This window comes from Miniopterus schreibersii, assembly GCF_964146895.1.
Source record: "Miniopterus schreibersii genome assembly, chromosome: 2".
NCBI classification, from domain to species: Eukaryota; Metazoa; Chordata; class Mammalia; order Chiroptera; family Miniopteridae; genus Miniopterus; species Miniopterus schreibersii.
Window position 1 is genome coordinate 86,977,838 of NC_138102.1, and position 27,570 is coordinate 87,005,407.

General features: G+C 39.1%; 1 protein-coding gene across 8 annotated transcripts in view; it reads right to left on the reverse strand.

Annotated features, from left to right (window-relative positions):
* The window catches only part of DCLK1 (doublecortin like kinase 1), a 430,094-nt gene that overhangs the window by 46,859 nt on the left and 355,665 nt on the right, over positions 1 to 27,570 (reverse strand). For all 8 annotated transcript variants that reach the window (XM_081129414.1, XM_081129418.1, XM_081129419.1 and 5 more), the window contains one exon: positions 24,677 to 24,823. In XM_081129414.1, coding sequence (XP_080985540.1) covers positions 24,677 to 24,823 — 147 coding nt within the window. The remainder of the gene's footprint in view (positions 1 to 24,676; positions 24,824 to 27,570) is intronic.

Below are 27,570 nucleotides of genomic sequence, written 5' to 3' on the forward strand. Positions count from 1 at the left end.
TACTTATATGTAAATTTTTCTTTAAGTTACGCTTCTGGGAGTAGAATTACTTGGTCATGGTACACATATTATTTAAGGCTTTGGTTATATATTACCAAATTACCTTTCAGAAAGGCTCTATCAAGTTACTCTTACACCAATACATATGAGATGATTGATATCCTTATAACTTTGCTAACACTGTATATCATTATTATTAATCTTTGCTAGTCCAAGAAGGCCATGCTATATTAAAATGAAATGAATGAGATGTGGCAAGTGGGTTGCACCAGGCACTTTCCTGAATCACCACTGTCACTGGGGAGATAGAAGGCCTGGGTCTGGGCTTGCAGATTTGTATGTTTCTTACATCAACAATTTGAAGTGCTGAGACTTGGAAGATGGTGGAGGATTAGGTGGAAGATACACTCACCTCCTCCTGGGATTGAACTGGAGCTACAACTAAAATATAGAAAAATCATCCTGAATTACCAACTGAAGACTAGCTGCAGAGATGCCTTATAATCAAGGACTTACAGAGGAGGCCACATTGAGACTGGTAGGAAGTGTGGAAGTGTGAGAGGGCTAGCTGGGCTCCCATGGGTAGCAGATGAAGGTCCAGAGGGATATCTCAGCTCCAGGGGGTTCCCCCTGAGAAGTCTGGGGTCTAAACCCCAAGCTGGGCTCCCCAGCCCAGAGCACCAGAACTGAGAAAGTTGCCCACATAACATCTGATTGTGAAAGGCAGCAGGGTTTCTGTCTGCCAGGGACAGATGGCTAGAAACACAGGCACTCTCTTAAAGGGCAACACAAAATTTCATTTGCAGCCACTCACCCTGGGCTTTGACAGGGGGAGCGCAGAATGGACTAGAGCCATATGAAGAGAGTTGGGGGTCAGTGGCTCTGGTGAGAGAGCTGAGAGGTCAGCCACAAAGATCCCTGTGCTGAGTCATTCCCCCATAGTGGAGAAACCATCTTTCTCAACCAGAGCATTCCCATTCATGCAGTATCAACCTGGGGGGAAGCAATAGCCCCACCCATTTGAGTGCCTCTTGCCACACCCTGTGGAATTAAGTGCCGCTGAGGAGTACAGCCTGAGGCTCATTAAGGTGAGTTAGCCTAACAGGCAGCCTACAGGCAGGGGCAGATATCTAAGTGCTTTGAGACTTTTGCTGACCTGCCCCTGGACATGGTGCTAATAAAAGCAGACTTTGGTACTTTCCACTTGTGCTCAGGCCCAGCAGAGGGAGCCATGAGCTAAGAGTTGCTGATAGCTCCAATCAGGTTGCCCAGAGCCAGTTACATACAACATCTGACATTGACCTGCACCAGAATCCCTCCAAAGAGGCCCAGACTATACACCTAGTGGACAGCTCCAAACAACAACAGAACAAGATCCAATAAGCTTCACAAGCAGCACAGCCACATGGAGATCTCAGCAGCCAACAGGTGATCTCTACTGAGGCAAATTTCACTTTGTGTGATCAACACCTGTACAGCAGCTTGCATGCTGTGTTGGGGGTTGAGACTCACTCTCACCCAGCCTGAGGGTTGATCCAATGCACAAATGGGCCAATGGCGATCAAGACTCAATTAAAACAGGAAGTCCCACATGAATAAATCGCACAAGGGACATTCCTAAAACACCCAGCTCAGGTAATCAGGGAGACTGTGCCACAGGGTCCCACAGGTCACCTACTATATATGGGCACCCTACCAAGACTGAGAGTCATAGAAGATCTACCTAATACATACAAACAAACACAAAGAGGCAGCCAAAATTGGGAGACAAAGAAACAGGCCTCAAATGAAGGAACAAGAGAATTTTTCAGAAGAAGAGCTAAATGAAATAGAGGTAAGCAATCTGTCAGATATAGAGCTCAAACTAAAGGTTGCTCAACAGCATGAAAAAGGACATAGAAACCATAAAAAAAGACCAGTCAAAAATAAAGAATACCTTATCTGAAATAAAGAATACACTGGAAGGAATAAACAGTAGGTTTTATGAAGCAGGGGGCTGAATCAGCAATTTGGAAGACAAGGTAGAAAAAAACAACCAATCAGAGCAGCAAAAAGAAAAAATAATTTTAAAAGGTTAGAATACTTTAAGGGACTTTTGGGACAATATGAAACATAACAACATCTGTGCCATAGGGATGCCAGAAGGAGAAGAGAGAGAGCAAGAGATCAAGAACCCATTTGAAGAAATAATGGCTGAAAACTTCCCTAAACTGGAGAAGGAAAAGACATACAAGTCCAAGAAGCACAGAGTCCCCCAAACAAGATGAACCCAAAGAGGCTACAACAAGACACATCATAATTAAAATGGCAAAAGTTAAAGAAAAAAGAGTCTTAAATGCCACAAGCGAAAGGCAGTCAGTAACCTACAAGGGAACTCCCATAGGAATGTTAGCTGATTTCTCAAAAGAAACATTTTGGGCCAGAAAGGATTGGCATGAAATATTCAAAGTGATGAAAAGCAAGGACTTACAGCCTTTATCCAGCAAGGCTATAATTTAGAATTGAAGGAGAAATAAAGAGCTTCCCAGAGAAGAAAAAGCTAAAGGGGTTTGGTACCACCAAACCAGTATTATAAGAAATTTTAAAGGGCTTGCTTGAAGAAGAAGAAGAACAAAAAGAAAATGGAGGAGAAGGAGGAGAAAACAAAGGAATATTGTTTAAAAAATAAAATGGAAATAAATACATACCTATCAATAATCACTTAAAATTTAAATGGCTTAAATGCTCCAGTAAAAAGACATAAGGTAGCTGAATGGATAAGAAAACAAGACCCACAGTGACTGGTGTGGTTCAGTCGGTGGAGTGATGTCCCATGCACTAAGAGGTCACTGGTTCGATTCCTGGTTGGAGTACATGCCCAAGTTGCAGGTTTGGTGTCCAGTGGGGGGTACAGAGGCAGCCGATAGATATTTTTCTCTCCCTCTCCCTCCCCCCTCTCTTTAAAATCAATAAAAACATATTTTTAAAAAATAAAACAAGACCCATGTATATGCGGTTGTCAGGAAACCCACCTCACAATTAAAGATACACATAGAGTAAAAATAAAGGGATGAAAAAAAGATATTTTATGCAAATAGAAAGGAAAAAAAGCTAAAGTTGTTAGCAATACTTACATCTGACAAAACATACTTTAAAACAAAGGCTATAGTAAGAGACAAAGAAGGACATTACATAATGATAAAGGGAGCAAACCAACAAGAGGGCATAACCCTTATAAACATTTATGCACATAACATAGGAGCACCTAAATACACAGAGCAAATCTTGATGGATATAAAGGCAGAGATTGACAGTAATACAGTTATGGTAGGGTATTTTAACACCCAATTGACATCAATGGATAGATCTTGCAGACAGAAAATCAACAAGTAGACAGTGACCTTAAATGATACACTATATCACATGGATTTAATTGGTATTTTCAAAGCATTTCACCCTAAAGGAGCAGAATATATATTGTTTTCAAGGGTACATGGAATGTTTTCTAGGACAGACCACATGTTAAGACACAAAAGAAGTCTCAATAAATGTAAGAAGGTTGAAATCATATCAAGAATCTTCTCTGACCATATGCTATAAAACTTAAAATCAGTCACAAGAAGGAAACTGAAAAATACACAAAGACATGGAGGCTAAATGACATCTTACTAAGTAAATGGGTTAACAATGAAATAAAGGAAGAAATCAAAAGATACCTTGAAACAAATGAAAATAAGAACACAACAACCCAAAATCCATGGGACACAGGGAAAGCAGTCTTAAGAGGGAAATGAATAGCATTACAAGCCTATCTCAAGAAACAAGAAAAAGCTCAAATAAACATCTAGCTTTACACTTAAAGAAGCCTGAAAAAGAACAACAAACAAAGCCCAGAATGAGTAAAAAAAAAAAAAAGAAATAAAAAAGATCAGAGAAGAAATAAATGAAATAGAGTCTAATAAAACAATATAAAAGATCAGTGAAACCAAAAGCTGGTTCCTTGAAAAACTAAACAAGTTTGACAAATATTTAAGCAGATTCTTCAAGAAAAAAAGAGAGACAACCCAAAAAAATAAAATCATAAATGAAAGAGGAGAAGTAACAACTGACACCAAAGACAATAAAGGATTCTAAGAAAATATTACAAACATCTATATTCCAAAAAATTGGACAATCTGGACAAAATGCATAAATTCCTAGAAACAGAATCTTCCAAAACTAAGTTAGGAAGAATGAGAGAATCTGAATAGATAGATTACAACTAGTGAAATTGAAGCAGTAATAGAAAAGAAATGAAGGGGAAAAAAAGAAAGAAAAAAAAAGAAGAAAAGAAAAGAAAAGAAAAGAAAAGAAAAGAAAAGAAAAGAAAAGAAAAGAAAAGAAAAGAAAAGAAAAGAAAAAGAAAAAAAAGAAAAGAAAAGAAAAGAAAAGAGAAAAGAAAGAAAAGAAAAGAAAAGAAAAGAAAAGAAGAAAAGAAAAGAAAAGAAGAAAAGAAAAGAAAAGAGAAAAGAAAGAAAAGAAAAGAAGAAAAGAAAAGAAGAAAAAAAGAAAAGAAAAGAAAAGAAAAGAAAAGAAAAGAAAAGAAAAGAAAAGAAAAGAAAAGAAAAGAAAAGCCAAGCCTTGGACAGGGTGGCTTTACAGGTGAATTTTACCAAATATTTAAAGAACTAATACCTATTCTTCTCAAACTATTGCAATAAATTCAAGAGGAGTGAAGGCTCCCAAGCTCATTTTATGAGTCCAGCATTATCTAATTCCAAAACGAGATAAAAACATGACAAAGAAAATTATAGGCCAATATCCCTGATGAACATAGATGCTAAAATCCTCATCAAAATATTAGCAAATCATATCCAGCAATACATTAAAAAAATCACACACCATGATCAAGTGGAATTTATTCTGGGTATGCAAGGCTGGTACAACATCTGCAAATCAATAAATGTGATACATCACATTAACAAAATGAAGGACAAAAATCACATGATCATATCAATAGATGCAGAAAAAGCATTTGATAAAATCCAGCACCTATTTATGATAATTCTCAGCAAAGTGGGAACCAAGGGAACATACCTTAACATAATAAAGACCACATATGAAAAACCCACAGCCAACACCACAGTGAATGGGAAAAAACTACAAGCATTCCCCTTAATATCAGGAATGAGACAGGGATGTCAGCTTTTACCACTCTTACTCAACACAGAGATGGAAGTCTTAGCCACAACAATCAGACAAGAAGAAGAAATAAAAGGGATCCAAATTGGAAAGGAAGAAGTAAAACTGTCATTATTTGCAGATGACATGATACTGTATATAGAAAACCTTAAAATTTCCATCAAAAACCTACTAGGATTGGGAAGAGGGAAGATGGCGGCACTGTGAAAAGCAGCAGATCGCCCCCGCTCCAAGCCATGGACTCGATTTCTCCTAAAATCCTACGTAGCCAGCTTGGAAAAACCAGAGAAACATACCTGAGAGGACGAAGTGCAAGTGGGGAGCACTGAAGAAACATCTCAAAGTCCGGTAAGAGAGGGGGGCTTATGAAGGGTGAGTCCCCCTGAAGCCTGTGCTGGGCTCTGAGCCCAAAGGCTTGGAGACTGCAAAGCTCCCTCCCCTTGGGAGTGCTGATGGCATCCAAAAGTGAGGATCCCACACCCGGAGCGGACGGGAGGGGAAGGAGTGCCCCACTCACAGGGCAGAGGGGCCCAGGGGAGCTGTGAGTCCCGGAGGGGACTGCGCCTTCCTAGGAAACAAAGCCTCTAATGGCGGATGGCGCCTTCCTAGAGAAACAAAGCTTCTAGTGGCAGCTATGACCAGCGTCTAGTGCTCGGGGTGCCAACCATAGGAAAGGCTGCCCCAAGGTCTGTGGCACCCCAGTGGTAAGGGACCAGAGGACTGCACTGAGCAGCCGCACACGGGGACCCTCTGCCTCCCAGTGGGGCATTGTGCTGAGCCCCATAAAGCGCTGAATCTACGAGGCATGGGGGAGGAGAGGAGCCCTCCCATGCCCTGAGCTCCTGGTGCGGAGAGGCTGGGACTGGTGACCAGCACTTAGGGGCGCCACAGTGGCACATGAAGGCTCTCCAGCTTTGCTGAGACCAGTGGTGCAGGGAGCTGCGTGGAGCTGACTTTGGATCCCCTCCCACTGGGTGCCTTGGTGCTCGGGCAACAGGATCCTGAAGGGCGGACTCTGCCTGTGTGTTGCTTTGTGCATTTGCAAGTTTGATTGCTGAACTGGTTCCCACCTTCCCAGCGTGCACTGCCTGGACAGACCAGCAGATGCTAGGATTGGAGACTGCACAGTAGACAGTCTGAGGGGCGGGCCTAGTGTGACCAGCCAACCAGAGCTGAGCATGGAGGGGTGGAGCCCGCCTGCCTCTCCTGCATCCAGGAGCACCCTCCTTAACGGGAAAGGGACGGTCCCGCTCACTGAGGCCTCAGATAACCCCGCAGGGCACAGTCCTGAGGGGGTGGGGAGAGCAGCTGACAGGAGGACATCATAAGAATAAGACTCTCAGAGACTGTTGTTTGGGAACTGAAGGAAAGCTGAAAACCCCTGCTGGGAGCAGGGCAGGCAAAGGACTCACCAGAATGTGTTTTTAATCGAAGGCACTGAGCCCAGGCTGCCCAAATGGCCCATGCAGAAAAGGCAACAGGCTGAAATCAATCTGAAACTGCAGCAGGACAGAGCATGGGGAACTAGAATCAGAGGACAAGATAGAGACTGAGGACCTGGCAGTGGAGCAGAGACTAACTCCTGCAGAGTGAGCTCATGACAGTGACACCTCTAAGGGGAATGATACCCTGAGCTACACTAGCAACCCAGCACCGTAAAGACTCTACAGAAGACTCTGGAGTAAGACCAGGCAACTACAAGGTTGCAAAAGAGCTGACAAGAGGAGGTGGTCCACGGAGAGCCTCAGCTCAACCATCTACCTAAGGACACCAGAGCCAAACCTAGACGGCTCCTCACATTGGCTGATACACAAGTACCTCCCAGGAGAACTGAAATCACCACACAAAACAGTGACCCTCAGACAACATAAGTTGCCCAGAAGAAACTCACTTGATTGACTACCTTTTTTTCTTCTGTTTTTTTGTTTTGTTTGGTTTTGGTTTTGGTTTGTTTGGTTTTGGGTTTTTTCTTTTTGTTTGTGGGTTGGTTTATTTTTTTCTTTTTTCCTTAGGAAGAAGAAAATGGGGAGAAAATTTGTTTTTTCTTCTTTGTTAAATGTTATAATTTTTTTTAATTATTTTTTTAAAGATTTTTTTAACTAAATTTTTTCCCCTCTTTTTTATAAAAGAATTTTGCCTTCCTTAGCATGTTTTTAGTTTTGCTTTGGTTATTTGCTTTGTTTTGTTTTATCCTTGCATCTAATATCAAGACTTTCTTGATATCCCTGCTTAACAACTGGGACTTTATTATTATAACCAAATTTACTGCTTTCCTCTATAGTTTCCCCCAAATCTCTTACCGGACAGCTCCCTGCCTGGGCTTTATCTTTCTCTCTCCTCTCGATCTATTGGCATAATTTTTTTTCTTTTTATTTTTTCTTTTTCTACTTTTCTTTCATTCTTTCATTATCCTCCTTTCTGTCTTCCTGTCTTTTTTTCGATTGTTAGTTCCTCTTATTCTCTTTCTTGTATTTTTGTTTTCTCATTTTCAACTATTATCCTATTCCTATTCTCTCCCTTAATTTTTTGCTGGCCCTTCTTTCAGAATCTTTTCTCTGCTCCTATTATCTCCCAGTAGCTTCTCTATTTTTTACATTTTAGTTTATTATTATTTTCTAAATCTTCACCAGTATTAACAACAATATACATTTCTCTTTCTCTAAGCATTATTTTTCTTTCTCTCTTTCTTTTTTTTAAGCATTTTTTTTGTGTGTGTGTGTGTGTTCTCCCTTCACTCTTCCAGTTCTATTTTCATTGTGTTGTTTTCATTGTGACTGTCAAGATATTTTGTAAGATACCTCTTGTTTCCTGGAAGTTTAGTTGTGTATTGACCTGCCTTGCCAGCACCCATACAACAGCTTACAGGTTGGGGCTGAGACACAGTTAGCCAACCTGAGAGAAGAGTCACCCCAAGGACTGATCAATGACAATCCAGACCAGACCCAACCACAATAGGAGAACATAAAGAAACCACAAAAGGGACACCCACAAGAGGGACACGCCTAGAGCAAAGAGCTCAGAAGTATAAGGAAAAAACAACTCTGGGCTCCACTGGACGCACAAGACAAAATCCCATCCCACAAGACTGGGGAACAGCAAATATATCTAATGTATAGATATAAACACTAAGACCTACCAAAATGGGGAGACAAAGAAACAACACCCATATTAAAGAAAAGGAAACATCGCCAGAAAAAGACTTTGATGAGATGGAGTTAAGCAAGTTATCAGAAACAAAGTTCAGAGTATGGATGATAAAGATGTTCAAGGAACTTAAGAAGACACTAGATGATAAGATCAAGGACCTTAGTGAAAACATGAAAAAAAGAGATACATACCATAAACAAAACTCAGACAGAGATAAAGAATGCTGTATCTGATATCAAGAATGCACTGGAAAGAATTAAAAGCAGGCTCAATGAAGCAGAGGATAGAATAAATGACTTAGAAGAAAAGGTAGAAAAAAATCACATATCAGAGCAGCAAAAAGAAAAAAACACTTAAAAAGCATGAGGTCAGTGTAAGGGACCTTTGGGACAACATGAAGCAAAACAACATTCGCATTATAGAAATGCCATAGGGGAAGGAAAGAGAGCAAGGGATATAGAACTTGGTGGAGGAAATAATTATACAAAACTTCCCTAGGCTGGCGAAGAAGAAAGCCACACAAGTTCAGGAAGCACAGAGGATTCCAATCAAGAGGGACCCAAAGAGACCCACTCCAAGACACATCATAATTAAAATGGCAAATGTCAAGGACAAAGAGAAAATATTAAGGGCTGCAAGAGAGAGACAAGCAGTGACCTACAAGGGAACCCCCATAGGGCTCACAGCTGATTTCTCAACAGAGACCCTTCAGGCCAGAAGGGAATGCCATAAAGTTCTCCAAGTAATGAAAAGCAAGAACATGCAACAAAGATTGCTTTATCCAGCAAGGCTATCATTTAAAATTGAAGGTGAAATAAAGAGCTTCCCAGACAAAAAAAGGCTAATGGAGTTCAGTACCACGAAACCAGCATTGCAAAAAATGCTAAAAAGACTGCTTTAAGAAAAAGAAAGAGTAGTGAGAGAAAGGTACATCAGCATAAAGGGGGAAAATGGCATTAAATAAGTTGATACCAATAGTAACCTTAAATGCAAACAGAATAAATGGTCCAATCAAAAGACTAAGGGTAACTGAATGGATAAGAAAACAGGACCCAAATATATGCTGTCTACAACAGAACCACCTGAGAGCAAAGACTCACACAGGCTAAAAGTGAAGGGATAGAGTAAAATATTCCATGAAAATGGAAAGGAAAAGAAAGCTGGACTAGTAATTCTTATTTCTGATAAAACAGACTTCAAAATAAAGACCATAATAAGAGACAAAGAGGGTAACTACATAATACTAAAGGGATCAATTCAACAGGAGGAAATAACCCTTATAAACATTTATGCACCCAATATAGGAGCACCTAAGTATATGAAAAATTTCTTGGGGGACTTCAAAGGGGAGATTGTCAGTAAGACAATCATAGTGGGGGACTTTAACACCCCACTGTCAGCATTGGACAGATCATCAAGACAAAAAATCAACAGGGAAATGCAGACCTTAAATGAATCACTAGACCTAATGGATTTAATTGACATTTATAGAACATTTCATCCCAAAGCAGCAGAATACACATTCTTCTCAACTGCACATGGAACATTCTCAAAAATAGACCACATGTTAGGGCACAAGGCAAGTCTCTACAAATACAGGAAGTTGAAATCATATCAAGTATCTTCTTGGATCACAATGCCATGAAACTAGAAATCAACCACAATAAAAAAACTCAAAAATATTCAAACACATGGAGGCTAAATAGCATGTTATTAAACAATGAATGGGTTACCAATGAGACCAAGGAAGAAATCAAACACTTCATGGGAAGTAACGAGAATGAACAGACAACAACCCAAAATCTATGGGATAAGGCAAAAGCAGTCCTGAGAGGAAAATTCATAGCATTACAGGCTTATCTCAAGAAACAAAAAAAAAAGATCTAATGAACCATCTAACACAACAACAAAGAACTAGAATGAGAACAGCAAGAAAAGCCCTGAGGAAGCAAAAGGAAGGAAATAATAAAAACCAGAGCAGAGATTAATGACAGAGACTAAAAAACAATACAAAAAATCAATGAAAACAAGAGCTGGTTCTTTGAAAAGGTATATAAGATTGATGCACCTTTAGCCAGACTCACTTAGAAACAAACAGTGAGGACCCAAATGAGTAAAATCAGAAATGAAAGAGGTGATATAACAACTGACCCAACAGAAATACAAAGGATTGTAAGAAAATATTATGAGCAACTATATGAGAACAAATTGGACAACATGGGGGAAATGGACAAATTCCTAGAAGTATACAACCTTCCAAAGCTGAATCAAGAAGAGGCAGAAAACCTGAATAGGCCGATAACAACTAATGAAATTGAAACAGTAATCAAAAAACTTCCAGCAAACAAAAATCCTGGACCAGATGGATTTACAGGCAAGTTTTACCAAAAATTCAAAGAAGAATTAGCACCTATTCTATTCAAACTATTCCAGAAAATTCAAGAGGAGGGAAAACTCCCAAACTCTTTTTATGAGGCCACCATAATACTAATCCCAAAACCAGACAAACATATTACAAAGAAAGAAAATTACAGGCCAATATCCCTGATGAACATAGATGCTAAAATCCTCAACAAAATACTAGCAAACCAGATCCAGCAATACATTAAAAAGATCATACATCATGACCAAGTGGGATTTATTATGGGGATGCAAGGCTGGTACAACATCCGCAAATCAATAAATGTGATACATCACATAAACAAAATGAAGGACAAAAATCATATGACCATATCAATAGACGCAGAAAAAGCATTCGACAAAATCTAGCACCCATTTCTGATAAAAACTCTCAGCAAAGTGGGAATAGAGGGATCATACCTCAACATAATAAAGGCCCTATATGACAGACCTACAGCCGCCATCGTACTCAATGGGCCAAAACTAAAACCATTTCCATTAAAAACCGGAACAAGACAGGGATGTCCACTTTCACCACTCTTATTCAACATAGTACTGGAAGTCCTTGCCATAGCCATCAGACAGGAAGAAAACATAAAAGGTATCCAAATTGGAAAGGAGTAAGTAAAACTGTTCTTATTTGCAGATGACGTGATATTGTACATAGAAAACCCTAAAGACTCCACCAAAGTTCTACTAGATTTGATAAACGAATTTAGCAAGGTAGCTCAATACAAAATCAACATCCGGAAATCAATGGCATTCTTATACACCAACAATGAACTTTCAGAGAGAGAAACTAAAAAAGCAATACCATTTACCATTGCAACTTAAAAAATAAGATACCTAGGAATAAACTTAACCAAGGATGTAAAAGACCTGTACTCGGAAAACTACGTGACATAGAAAAAAGAAATAGAGGAAGATTTAAACAAATAGAAGAATATACCATGCTCATGGATTGGAAGAATTAATATCATTAAAATGTCCATACTACCCAAAGCAATTTATAAATTGAATGCAATTCCTATTAAAATACCAACAGCATATTTCACGGACCTAGAACAAACATTTCAAAAATTTATGGAACCGAAAAGGACCCCAAATAGTGGCAGACATCTCGGAAAAAAAGAAGAGTGGGAGGGATCACATTACCAGACTTCAAACTGTATTACAAAGCCATTGTAATCAAAACGGCCTGGTATTGGTACAACAACAGGCATATAGATCAATGAAACAGAACAGAGACCCCAGAAATAGACCCACGCCATTATAGTCAGTTAATATTTGACAAAGGAGGCAAGAGTATCCAATGGAGTAAAGACATTCTCTTCAATAAGTGGTGCTGGGGAAATTGGACAAAGACATGCAAAAGAATGAAACTAGAACACCAACTTTTACCATCCACAAAAATAAACTCAAAATGGATAAAAGAGTTAAATGTAAGTCATGAAACCATAAAAGTCCTGGAAGAAAACATAGACAGTAAAGTAACAGATATTGCATATACTGGACTTTTCACTGATATATCTTCTAGGGGAAGAGAAAAAAAAAAAAAAAACATGGGACTACATCAAACGAAAAAGCTTCTGCACAGCAAAAGAAAACAGCCTCAAAATACAAAGGAACCCAAGGGTCTGGGAAAACATATTTTCCGCGGATGTATCTGATAAGGGGCTAATTTTGAAAGTGTACAAAGAATTCATAGTACTCAGCAAGGGGAAGACAGACAACCCAATTAAGAAATGGTCAAAGGACTTAAATAGACACTTCTACAAAGAGGACATACGGATGGCCAAGAGACACATGAGAAAATGCTCAATGTCGCTAATCATCAGAGAGATGCAAATTAAAACCACAATGAGGTATCACTTCACACCTGTCAGAATGGCTGCCATCAACAAATCAATAAACGACATGTGCTGGCGAGGGTGTGGAGAAAAGGGAACCCTAGTACACTGCTGGTCAGAATGCATAATAGTGCAGCCACTATGGAAAACAGTATGGAGGCTCCTCAAAAAATTGGAAATGGAGCTGCCTTTTGACCCAGTGATTCCACTCCCAAGAATGTATCCTAAGAATCCTGAAACATTAATCAGAAAGAATATATGTACCCCGATGTTCATAGCAGCACAGTTTACAATAGCCAAGATCTGGAAACAGCCCAAGTGCCCATCAGTAGATGAGTGGATAAAAAAGCTGTGGGACATTTACACCATGAAATACTACACAGCTGTAAAGAAGAAGAATCTCATACCCTTTGGGACAGTATGGATGGACCTGGAGAATATTATGTTAAGTGAAATAAACCAGGCAGCGAAAGACAAACATCACATGATCTCACCTATACGTGGAATCTAAAGAACTTAATAAACTGATGAACAGAATAGATTCAATGACATGGAAGCTTTGATGAGACTGACAAATGTCAGAGGGATGGAGGAGGGCAGGTGGGTAGAGGGGGGAAAGTAACCAAAGAATTTATATGCATATATGCACAACCCAAGGACACGGACAATGGTGGGAAAGGGACTGAGGAGGGGGATGGGACGGGGTGGAATGGGTCATTGGGGAGAAAAAGGGACACCTGTAATATTTAAAAAAATAATAAAATAAAAATAAAAATACTTTTAACAATAAAGATTAAAAAAACACCAAAAAAAAACCCCACACCCTACTAGGATTGATAAATGTATTCAGGAAAGTAGCAGGATACAAAATAAATATTCAGAAATCAGTGGTATTTTTATACACTAATAATGAACTATCATAGAAACGGAAACTAAGAAAATAATCCCATTCACAATTTCTTCAAAAATTAGAATAAAATACCTAGAAATCAAGTTAACCAAGAATGTAAAATACCTGTACTCAGAAATTATAAGACATTGAAGAAAGAAACTGAAGGAAATACAAATGAGTGGAAGCATATACCATGTTCATAGATAAGTTAAGGTCATTAAAATGTCCACACTACCCAAAGCAATCTTCAGATTCAACTCAATCCCTATCAAGATATCAATGACATATTTCACAGATCTAGAACAAATATTCCAAAATTTATTTGTAACTACAAAAAATAGCAACAATGATCTTGAGAAAGAAGAACAAACTTCGAAGAATCACGCTACCTGATATCAAACTATACTACAAGGCAATAGTAATAAAAAGAGCATGGTACTGGTCTGAAAACAGACATATAGATTAATGGAACAGAACAGAGTGCAGAGAAATAAACCCATGTCTTTATATTCAATTAATATTCAACAAAGGAGGCAAAAATATACACTGGTTAAAGACAGTGTATTCAGTAAATGGTGTTGTAAAAATTAGAGATATATATATATGCAAAATAAAATTAGTCCACCTTCTTACACTGCACACAAGAACAAAATAAAGTCTTAAACGTTAGACTCAAAACCATAAAAATCTTAGAAGAAAATATAGGCAGTAAATTCTCGAACATATCTTGTAGCAATATTTTTCCTGATATATCTTCATGGGCAAGGGAAACAAAAGAAAAAATAAACAGATGGGACTATATCAAACTAAAATGTTTTTGCACACCACAGGAAACCATCAATGAAATGTAAAGACAACCCACTGAATGAGAGAGCATATTCCCCAATAACACACCTGATAAGGGATTAATATCCAAAATTTATAAAGAACTTATGCAACTCAACACCGAAAAAGAATCAAATTTAAAAATGGGCCAAGGATCTGAATAGGTACTTCTTCAAAGAGGACATACAGATGGCCAATAGATATATGAACAGAAATACAAACTAAAACCACAGGGAGATATCACCTCACACCTGTCAAAAGGACCATTGTCAATAAATCCACAAAAAACAAGTGTTGGCAAGGATACGGAGAAAAGGGAACCCTCATGCACTGTTGGTGGGAATATAGATTGCTGCAGCCACTGTAGAAAGCAGTATGTAGTTACTTTAAAAAATTAAAAGTGAAACTTCCTATGACCTAGAGATTCCACTTCTTGGAATATGTCTGAAGAAACCCAAAGCACTAATTCTAAAGAGTATATGCACTCCTATGTTTATGTTCTTTGCAGTGTAATTTACAATAGCCAAGAGTTGGAAGCAGTGTAAGTGTCCATCAGCAGATGGGTGGATAAAATAGCGGTGGTACATTTATGTGATGGAATACTACTTGGCAGTAAAAAGGAAGAAAATTTTACCCTTTGTGATAGTATGGATGGATGTGTTGAATGTTATGCTAAGTGGAATAAGTCAATCAGATAAAAATAAATACTGTATAATTTCACTCATGTGGAATTTAATTAACAAACTGAACTACCAAGGAAAATAGAGACAGACTCCTAGATAGAGAGCAGGAAGACAGCTCTGGTAGTGGTGGAGTCTTCAAGGGGATTGAGCAAAAAACAAAAACAAAAAAAGAGAAAGAACTCATGGACAGAGTCAACTGTTTGGTGATTGCAGGGGTGAGGGGGGTGGGTGGAAGTGGAAGAGAGTACAGGGGGATAGATGATGATGGGGGAAAATAAAATAAAGAAAAAATTCATAGAACTATACGAATAACATATAGTAGTATTCCATTGTAAAAAAATAACATGAAATCATTTATATCAAGTCCTTAATGAGAGTAGGAATGATTAGGGGAACAGATGGATGCAGACCAATCAAGGCAACACACTACACCTGTACTTCCTGTCTTCTCCCTGATGGATTTACAGGGCCACAGAGAAGGACCTTCAGTATATGATGAGTACAGTAACTGACACAGTATTGTACTAAATAATTTTGGGAGAAATGTTTTCTTCTTTATTCCCTCAACTTTTAACCACATTCAGAGAGCAGAAAATTTTTCTAAACACCTATGAAAAATGATGATTCAGTTTCTGTTTTGACATTTCCAATGACTATGAGCTACCTGTAATAAAAGACACTTAATTTTCAAACAGGTGTACTAGTTAGAAAGTTTTCTTACTTCAGACTCAAATCTCTGACCCATGAATTTCTTCTTCTTTTTAGTTTGAGGTCAGTGCTCTCAAGTATACACAAAATAGCTTCCCATCTTCCATTTGGCAGCCTTTCATGTATTTGATGATTGTCATCATGCTCTACTTTCTTCATACCTTCTCTGGGCTAAACTCCAGGCCCCTGATGTCATGTGTTCAGTTTCCTTGCCATAGGGATAATGTGGTGTGAGCAGGCAGTGGAATCTCTTGATGGTGACCCTCTTTTAGTCAAAGGAGTGCAAGGGCACATTAGGATCTTTAGTAGCCATGTCATGCTGAAACTCAAACTGAACTTATGTTCAGTCACTAGCCTTTGATCTGGTCGGGCCAAGTTTTACTACTATTGCTTTTCTGCAATGATCATTAAAATAACTATACCTAAGTTACTTAGTGCGAATGGGTATACGTCTATTTCTTGTTGAATTTTATCTTACTGATTTTGGATCTTTACAGAGCTAAAGATATTTTTGAACATTAATTCTGTCATTTGATTTAATATACCGTACACCTTCACTTCAGCTCACTGGTCATGATGGCAGGGCTAGTGACAAACTCCTGTGAGACTCATGGCCCCCTTCCTTTGGGTAATCCCTAACCCATTAATCAACTCTGGTGGCTCAAGTGTGTTTTTACATATGGCCTCTAGACACACTTTGTGGCACTTGCCTTGTCTACCAGTATAATTGGCTATCCTATCAGAAAATGGATTTATTTAGGGATTCTGAGATGGGATTAATGCAAGAGGTAATCTGCTGTTTTTCTACCTCAGCATTGGCTTGAACTGAAAATTAAGACAAGCTAGAGCACAACCTATGGTCATCACTTGGGGAAAACAGGATACAATCCATTTAGTAAAAGTGAGGGTCATGAGCTATGCATGCCATTTTTTATCAGCAGCTAGGAGCAAGCACAGAATTTTTAAAAGAAAATTTCTGACCAAAAGAGATATGGTTTCTGAACATAACATTTAATATTTCAAGAAAATCACTGTGTATTTCTAGAATCTAATAACTAGTGATGTAAGTTCTATTTTTGCCAGTAAAGACTTTAATTTTCCTAAGGAAGTGGTATCTGCATATACATTTTAGAAAGACCCCCTTCCTCCAGCCCCCTGGGATAAATACAGGCTGCTACTGATTTTTGCTGCTAAGGCTACAAGCTTGCCATCTAGTGGTGATTCATGTAAAATGAAGGCAGTTGATTTTAGTAAGATAGTTTCTTTTTTGTTTTTTGTTTATTTTTTAAAAAGTTCACACACACACACACACACACACACACACACACACCGTGGTCCCATGCTTAAATGCAGCTGGGGAAATAATGTTCTTTCTCTTCCTAATTAGTGTGGTTTAGACTGAAGCCAATGCAAGTCTTCAATGTAAGATGAGTTGAGAAATGACTTGGATGTGTCATGTTGGGTCTGTCCTCTATTCTGTGAAGAAGTATGAACTCATTCACGCTCTTGTCTAATCTCATCCATTCTCTCATCCTCTTGTTTTTATCCATACAACTATTAAGCATCAGCCCTGAAAAAACAAAATGAATCACATAAAATCTTTGGCATAATTAACTTGTGTAAAAAAAACTTAGTGCCCTCCCTGGTGGCTCAGTCGGTTGGAGCATCGTACTGTACAGCAAAAGTTTGCAAGTTTGATTCCTGTCATACCTAGATTGCGGGTTTCTCCCCTGTCAGGGTGCATGTGGGGGCAGTTGATTGATGTTTTTCTCTCACACAGATGTTGCTCTCTCTCTCAATCTCCCTCCCCCTTCTCTCTCTAAAGTCAATGAGTGTGTCCCTGGGTAAGGATAAAATAAAAACAAAAACAAAACAACTTCATAATGAGATTCCATTACTAAGATGTCAGCAGACAGGACCAGATGGAGGCTGAGAGTGTGAGTATGGGTGCATGTGTGTGAGGGAGTGTTTACATGGGTGTGTGGGGGCGTGCATCAGTCAGTGCAGGAGTTCCTAGCAGAGGAGCTGCTGCCCCTGCTGAGCCGTTTGGCCTGACGCTTCTTTCTGATTGAGAGTGGAGAGCACGCAGTTTTGGAGGATCCTCAGTGTCCTCCTTGAGAGGAGGCTGCAGAGAGCAGACTGACCCAGCATCCTGAGGCCATGGACGGGTGCAAGGACACCAAGGGTGAAGAACCAGCACTACTCGCTCTGGCCTGACACCATAACTGGTGCACCTAAACTAGTACTCCCAGACAAATGCACCACCTCATTGATCCAGTGCACATAGCCTGCTTGCCTGCCTCCCTGCCAGAGGTGTCTCCCTCACTCCGCACCCAGGGCCAGCCTGCCTGCCTGCCTCCTCGACTGTCCCATGGCCGGCTTGCCTGCTTGCTTGCCTGTTGTGCCTCCTGACTCAGCATGCATGGCTAGCCTGCCTACCAGCCTGCCTGCCTGCTCTGCCTCCTGACATGGTGGGAGGCTTGCCTTCCTGCCAGACTGGTCCACTTCCTTGATGGGGTACTCATGGACTGCCTGCTGGACTGCCTGCCTGCTGTGCCACCTTGATGTGGTACCCACCACCAGTCAGGCCTGTCTGCCTTCCTGACTCCTTGACACAATGCAACCAGCCTGCCTGCCTACTTGGCCTACAGTCTTGAGGTACTGCACCTGGCCCAGCCATCATGACCCAGTTCCTTTCAGGCACACAGGCCTGCCATCAGGACCTGGCTGCCTGACCCAGTACCCCAGGACTACTGGAAATGAGGCTCTGTTCACACCCTGCAGCCTTGACCTGGTATCCTTGGACAATTGGCACAATATAATGGGGAGACAAAGAAACATCACCCAAATGAAAGAAAAGGAGAAACCGACAGAAAAAGAACTAGAGAAAATAGAGGCAGGCAATTTATCAGATATAGAGTTCAAAATAATGGTTATAATGATGCTCAAACAACTTAGTGAGAATTACAAGCAACTTAATCAGAACTTCATAAGCTTGAATAAGAATCAATTGGAAATGAGGAATGACATAGCTGAAATAAAGAATACACTGGAAGGAATCAACAGTAGTTTAGAAGAAGCTGAGGACTGAATCAGTGAATTAGAAGACAAGGGAGAAAAAAACACCCAAGCAGAGCAGAAATTAGAAAAAAAAAAATTAAAAAGAAGGAAGACAGTTTAAAGGAGCTTTGGGAGAAGTTGAAATGTAACAATATATGCATTATAAGGGTACCGGAAGGAGAAGAATCCAAGCAAGGATTAGAGAATATATTTGAAGAAATAATGACAGAAAACTTCCCTAACCTGGTGAAGGAAAAAGTCACTCAAGTTCAGGAAACACAGAGTGTCCCAATCAAAATGAACCCCAAAAAGCCACATTTAGACACATCATAATTAAAATGGCAAATATTAAAGATAAAGAAAAAAATCTTAAAAGCAGCAAGAGAGACAGAAAGTTACCTACAAGGGAGCACCCATTACACTGACAGCTGATTTCTCAATAGAAACACTTCAGGCCAGAAGGGAATGGCATGAAGTTTTCAGAGTAATGAAAAATAAAGGACTGAATCCAAGATTATATACAGCAAGGCTATTATTCAAAATTGAAGGTGAAATAAAGAGCTTCTTAGACCCCCCCTCCAAAAAAAAGGCTAAAGAAGTTTATTACTACCAAAATAGCACTACCAGAAATGGTAAAGGGGCTGGTGGAAGAAGAAGAAAAGAAGAAGAAGAAAAGAAGAAGAAGAAAGAGGAGGAGGAGGAGGGGGAGGAGGAGGAGGAAGAAGTAGAAGAAGGAAAAGAAGGAGAAGAAGAAGAAATCTAGAGAAAGAGAGGAACACAGACATAAAGAAAGAATGGCAACAAATAAGTACTTATCAATAATAACCTTAAATGTAAATGGCTTAAATGCTCCAGTCAAAATACATAGCATAGCTGAATGGATAAGAAAACATGGCCCATATATATATATATATATATATATGGTCTATAAGAGACCCACTGCAGAACAAAGGACTCACACAGTAGGATGAAAGTGAAGGGATGGGAAAAAATTCTCCATGCAAATGAAAATGAAAATAAAGCTGGAGTAGCAATACTCATAGCTGACAAAGTAGACTTCAAAATGAAAGCCATAACAAGAGACAATGAAGGTCACTACGTAATACTAAAGGGTTAGATCCAACAAGATATAACCCTGGTAAACATACATGCACCCAATGTAGGAGCACCCAAATATGTAAAAAAACTTCTGGAGGAATTTAAGGGAGAGATTAACAGCAATACAATCATAGTAAGAGATTTTAACACCCCACTGACATTACTGGACAGATCTTCTAGACAAAAAGTCAACAAGGACACAGCAGTCCTAAATAACACACTAGATCAGATAGAATTAATTGACATTTAAGGAGCATTTCACCCTAAACCTACAAAATATGCATTCTTCTCAAGTGCACATGGGACATTCTCAAAGATAGAACATATGTTAGGTTATAAAATGAGTCTCTTAAGTTCAAGAAGACTGAAATCATATCAAGCATCTTCTCAGATCACAATGGCATGAAATTAGAAATCAACTAAAATAAAAATGCTCAAAAATATTCAAACACATGGAGGCTAAATAGCATGTTATTGAACAATGAATGGGTTACCAAGAGATCAAAGAAGAAATAAAAAACTTCTTGAAAAAAAATAAAAATGAACATACCACAACCTCAAAACTAAGGAACACAATGAAAGCAGTCCTGAGAGAAAAATTCGTAGCACTACAGGCATACCTCAAAAAACAAGAAACACTTCTAATAAACTATTTAATGCTACAACTTAAAGACAAAAATAAGAAAATCCCAGAGAGTAAAAGGAAGAAAATAGTAAAGACAGGAGTGGAAATAGATGACATAGAGACTAAAAAAACAATACAAAAGATCAATGAAACCAAGAGCAGGTTCTTTGAAAAGATAAACAAGATTGATGAACCTTTAGCCAGACTCATCAAGAAACAAAGAGAGAGGACCCAAATAAACAAAATCAGAAAGAAAAGAGGTGAAATAACAGCTGACCCAATAGAAATACAAGGATTGTAAGAAAATACTATGAACAACTATCCACTACCAAGCTGGAAAACCTGGATGAAATGAATAAATTCCTAGAAAACTACAACCTTCCAAAACTCAATCAGAAAGATTCAGAAAGCTTAAATAGGCCAATAAGTGCCGATGAAGTTGAAGCAGTAATCAAAGGGCTCCCAGCACAAAAAAGCCTTGGCCCTGATGGCTTCCCAGGGGAGTTTTACTAAACAGTCAAAGAACACCTACCCTCCTCAAACTTTCAAAAAATCCAAGAGGAAGGAACACTTCCAACTCTTTTTTACGAGGCCAGCATTAGCCTAATTCCAAAACCAGATAAAGACACTACAAAGAAAGAGAATTACTGGCCAATATACCTGATGAACATAGATGCTAAAATCCTCAACAAAATATTAGCAAATTGGATCCAGCAATATATTAAAAAGATCATATACCATGACCAAGTGGGATTTATTCCAGGGATGCAAGGCTGGTACAATATTCACAAATCAATAAATGTGATGCATCACATAAACAAGTTAAAAAAGACAAAAATCACATGATCATATCCATAGATGCAGAAAAAGCATTCGACAAAATCCAGCACCCATTTCTAATAAAAACTCTCAGCAAAGTTGGAATAGAGGGATCATACCTCAACATAATAAAGGCCATATATGACAAAACTACAGCCAACATCATACTCAATAGGCAAAAATTAAAACCATTTCCTCTAAGAACAGGAACAAGACAGAGATATCTTTGTCTTGTTGTGAATAAGACTTTCACCACTCTTATTCAACATTGTACTGGAAGTCCTAGCCACAGTGATCAGACAAAAAGAAAAGATAAAAGTCATCCAAATTGGGAAAGAGGAAACAAAACTGTCATTATTTGCTGATTACATGCTATTGTACATAGAAAACCCTAAAGACTCCACCAAAAAACTACTAGATTTAATAAATGAATTCAGCAAAGTAGCAGGATACAAAATTAACCCCCAGAAATAGATGGCATTTCTATACACCAATAATGTACTCTCAGAAAGAGAAACTAAAAAAAAACAATCTCATTTACCACTGCAACTAAAAAAATAAGGTACCTAGGGATAAATTTAACCAAAGATGTACTGTAGCATTTTTCAAAAGTAGTCTTTAACTCTACATTTTGCCATGATATAGCAAATCCATGCATGGTAAATATTAAAAAATTTTCAACAATGTCAAAAAAGATAAAAGATAAAAGATAATTTTTACAATGTACAGTTTTATAGTTAAGGTTTTCTTTTTAAGGATAATTTAATTTTTATTACAAATAAAAGGAGAATAAAAATGAGTTACGTGTTATCTCTTTATTTTCATAAAATCCCCTTAAAGGAGACTCAAAGGAGTTAAGTAACTTGTTCAAGGTCATATTACTAGCCAGAGGAAGAAGGAAGCATTTGATTTTTAACTTTTGTCCATCTGACTATAAATCCTGAGTATGTGAATATGTGCCTCCCATGACAGTTCTCTCTCTTTTCCACATAAAGGTCAACAAAATGTGAAATTAACAGAAGTCTTGAGTGCAACTTGTGATGTCATCCTAATTTTGTTAAACTTATTCTATACTTCTACCTATTTTATCCCATAATAGATTTATTGCTGCAAACCTCACCAACCCTTAACACTCTCCTATAGTAAGAAGTTGCTATTTTATAGAAGCAAAATTACTTTAGTTTCTCATACATATATATTTTAAACCTAGATTATGAACTTACTACAATGGTGTGTGTATATATACATGTACATATGTATTTCACACTCTTAAATTAGAAAAGAAAAATGGAGAGAGCCTTTTTCTTTTGGAGTAATTTAAAATATATTGTAATGAGCACGATACTTAACAAGTATCTTTTAAGTTGTAATTTCAGTAAAAGAACACTGCTATGTAATTATTTATGGCATTTACAGAAATAGATAATGCTCTATTGACCTGCAAAAGGGGGAAGGGATTGAAACTTTAATTTTCAATCACTGACTTTTTGGAGCTTAGAGAAGTTCTTAAACAAAGGCCCAATTGTAAATCTGTTCCCTTGAGATCATCCCACATAATTTAGGAATAATGAAAGCAGATGGGGAGAAAGTTGCTGCAGTGTACAGAGGCAGCTAAGCAGAGGAGAATGTTTAGGCTACTGCAGCTATGTGGAATCGGAGGTGCAATTAAATCAGAACTCCATCATTTGACCTGAGCTGCCTTTATTAACCAGTGGTTACAAGATTACTAACATAATTACAATTAACTAATTGCTTGTGTATTTATTTCTTGAATGCCTATTTTTCCTACTTGGATGTCACCTCCAGGAAAGCGTATGTCTGTCTTCCTTGTCACAAAACCTAGCACATAGCTAGCATGCCATAAACCACTCTGTCTCCTCCTAGCTTTATGTAGTCATGGGCTTTTGAGTGGGGCAGAGCTAGGTTGAGCTCTTGGCTCTTCACGTTTGAGTTGTTAGGGCCTTGGGCAGGTCATTGAACTCTTAGGCACTCAGTTTCCTTACCTGTGATATGGGACAGTAATATAATTACTCCCATATGTTCTTGTGAGAATTCAAGGAAATAATGAATATAAAGCCCTTAGCACAAGATATGTACATAGATAGTCTACATCAGAGCAGATCTTATCAGCCTTTATTGTGTAGCAAGTGTTGGGTTGCTCATCTGCTTTTAAACTTTGTTGATATAATCATGTGCTGCAAGGCACATTTGCACCCTGTCACCAGTCACCATATTCTGATTTGGTAGGGCCACAAGAAGGCTCAGAAATTTGCATTTTTAACAGGCATCTGGGAGTAATTCTGACATAGGGGTCTTGAAACCGCCCTTGGAGAAACACTGTTTTAGAAAGAGAATCCTCAATTCCCAGATTTCTGAAGAGATGGACAAGCTAATAGTCACATACAATACTTTACTCTCAGAGTTGGATAATGAAAGTAGAGGAAGAATTACCATCTTGGTGGGGAGGGAAAATTGAGTTGATGCATTAAAATTCCAGCCCTAATAGCCAGCAAAATCTGTTATTCCCATATTCACCAGGGACAACTTTGTGATGCCAAGTCTATCTCCTCAGTTCTTTCCAAAACTTCCCCTTAACAGCAGAGCCTCTTGTCTTCCCAGAGATGAGAGGAGGGTGTCATGAAAAGAAAACCAAATAGTTATAGAGGAGGGTTAAAACGGCTCTGATTTTTGCCCAGCCAGGCATGGCTCAGCAGTTGAGCATTGACCTAGGATCCAGGCCATCTGGGTTCAATTCCCGGTCAGGGCACATGTCCGGGTTGCAGGCTAAGAAGCCGATCAATGACTCTCTCATCATTGATGTTTCTATCTCTCTCTCTCCTTCTCCTTTCCTCTCTCTAAAATCAATAAAGATATATTTTTTTAAAAAATGTCTCTGATTTTTAAAATCGGTCTTTATCATGATTACTTTTATGCTGAGGGGCTGGTGTCTTCAAAAACTCATTATGATTTATTCTCTTAGCTTTTAGACCATACATATTATTGGGATGTAAATTTGAGAGACTAAGAGAAACTCTAAAGGGCTTCCTTTTTTTCAAGTAAAACGTTCTAACCCAAAAGTCCTGTAGATAAATAATATAAATGTAAATGCTCCTCTTGACTATCTTGGCCTAGCCCTTGGCCCTAGACTCAGCGAGTTTGTTCCCATCCTCCTGCCTCAAGTTTTCATTTGCTAATAAGGTGAGTACTCTTAATGGCACATTAATCATTATAGATTAAATAAAAGATTAGTTTCCTGATAGTTACTGAAGGCCAGCTGAACACTAACCTTTAAGGATTTTTTTTTTTTTTAAGAGAGAAAAGAAAATAGAAAAGATAAAAAAAGAGAAATATTCATATCCACTCATGAGTATTTGGAACTCAAGATGCCCTGAAATTGTATTTCTCTTACCAGTAGGTTCTCAGGCTTGATGTCACGGTGGACGATGTTTAGGCTATGCAGGTATTTGATGGCGCTGGCCAGGTTGTACAGCATTCCACTGGCATCTCGCTCAGTGTACTTGTTTGTGGAAGTAATGGCATCAAAGAGATCTCCTCCCTGGGAAGAGAGCAGCAGTTGGAGCAGTACATTAACAGATGGAGCTGCCCTGAAGAGGGACTGACACATTATAAAGGATGTGAAGAATGTATGCAGGACCTTTGGGTTCCCGGGACTTTCCCTACCACTTTCCTCTCAAAGGCCCAGAGACCTTATGGTTACTTATTTCTCCACTGCAAAAGCCATTTCCTCCAGAGCCAAAGAAAGAAGCAGGGTGAAGACTCTCTGCCATCAGACTCTCAGCCTTTTCATGGGCCCCAGCCAGCATGGAGAGGCAATGTGGGTCTCCAGGGCAGAGGCCTTGTGGCACCTGGGTGTCCTGGTGGTGCGTGGTAGATGCCTCATCCCAACTCCCAGCAGAACTTGAAATTCAGAATCCTAACATCCCCAAATGAGAAACAGGTAACACACACACACACACACACAAATTCCCTTCATTCTCTAGATTTAGCTCTCTTAGGGTGGGCGTAGTGTTTTCTTTTTCAGTAGTGTCCTTTGTAAGAAACAGAGAAAAGAACCAGAAACTGTCACTCCAAAGATGAGAAAGAGTAGGAGGAGGGTGGAGAAATTTCAAAGGGAGTTTTCTAAGACCATTACTCACCAGAACTTTTGTTTCCCTTGTTCCCTGCTAATTTATTGTTATTTAGTGAAACAATGATTTTAGGCTCTAATTTTAGTTTCATTTATTTGAACCGGGTCAGAAAACTTGAGTTTGATTTATTAACAGTGTTTGCATCCTTCTTGTGTCATACAATGCACCAAACAGCTGAAAATAGTAGCCAATTGTGCTCATCTGTTACCTGGGACTGTTGGGGCTTAATTTTTCTTTTTAAATAGCAAAAGCAGAATATAGTACTAATAGGCTAACAATCAAATTTCTCTGTGCAACCTGGTCTTTTGTTACTGCCCTGTACCTTCTCTACTCAAGAGGCTCTCACTGTCCATTCAGCCTCAGAAGTTCCCAAAGTGTTGAAACACATACATTTTTTTTCCAAATGAACTTTTTCTCTCTGGACTTCCTGTTTCTCTCAAAGACAAGGCTGCTATAAACGGGTTGCAGGCTGTTTCCTTGCCACTCCAGGAGGTGGGATTTCCACTGCGGTCTATGGGAATAGCACCCCTATGTGTCTGGGGCTCTATAAAGTGGCCCACAAAGACTCCATCCACCCTTTTCTTAGTTATCCAGGCTCTAGGCATCCTATAATCTCATTTCCTCTTCATCCTCAACTAAGCAGTCAACAAAGTCAACCAATCCTTCCTTTAAGGCATGCCTGGTTCACTTCTTCTTGGCCATCCCATTCCACCTTCTGAGTGAATGTTCTTGTTGCTTCATCCCTGGTTGTGATGTACTGATAACCTGTACTGTCTCCATGGGCTCTGTACCCAAAGCATCCTGTGCACTGATTGTCATCTTCCCATAGGGCACATTGATACGGATTTCTTCAAGGAATCAGTATTCTTTTCCCATGGCTCTCCAAATTCTGCCCCAATGTTCATTCTAACTTGTCTAATCTCATCTCCTGCCACTACCTAGACCTTCATGATCCTTGGTCGCCAAAACAAGCCCAGATCACTCTGTACGCCCTCCAAACCTGTCCTCCCTTACTGGAATGTCACCTGTACTTCCTTTGTCTTTTTAACACCTGTTGAACTCTGTGGGCCTGGCCACAGGGTTGCCTCCCCGACAAGTTCTGACTTCCTTTGTGCACATAAGCAGTTTGCACATGCACACTATTATAGGCAAAGATCTAAAGTCCTGTTCTTAATAATTAGGGAATTTGAAAAAATTTTTTTAAATCCTCACCCAAAGATATGCTTTTTTAGTTGATTTTAGAGGGGGGGGGGGGCAGAGAGAGAAAGAGAGAAAGAGAGAGAAACATCAGGGCTTGACTGGAAATTGAGCCAGTGACCTTAGGTATGCAGGACAATGCTCCAATCGGCTGAGTCACACTGGCCAGGGCTGAATTTGACTTTTAATAACTGCTATTTTACTGTTTTCTGCAATACAGACTTTGTTTTTCCTATATCTGCAGGCACTCTTTGGCACACCACTGGACCCTTATAGTTTGATAATCATGGCCCCAGTGAGATTTCTCAGAGGGAACATTATAGGAACCTTTCAGGTCAAGCCTAGGATTGGTCTTCACTTCCAGACCTGGGTTCACAGAAGTTCTGGGTATGGCTAAGTTTAACAGTATGATCTAGCGACATTCTGCAGACACTCTTGGGCCTTGTCAGGCCATCTTGGTCACCTAGAGAAAATTCACAAAGTCTGTTAAGGACATGAGGACCTCCTTAGCTATAGTCACCAGACTAAGATATCACTGACAGACCAAGTTTTCCCACAAAATGTATTCTGAGGTCTTGAGCCTTTACCTCTTTTATTGCTCATCTTCAAATTTAACGTTGTTGTAGCTGTCTAAAACTCATTCAATGAGTTTTTGTTGTTGTTTTTTTGCAAATAAATCTTTTTATTTCCACAACACAATACAACTTCCCTTTTCCCCAGGAACATAAATTGACCTGGGCCATCAAAACACAGGACAAAAGCTGATAAATGACAGAAGGCAAAGTATATTATACCCAAGGATCTCCTCCTGGGACCCAAACCCTGCTCCCTACCAGGGCTTATCAAATGGAACTAAAGACATGAAGAGAAGATGGAAACTGACAAAATGAACTCCACTGAACAAAGGAGAAAGGAGCCTGGCAGTTAAAAATGTAGGGAGAGATTTGCTCCTAGATTA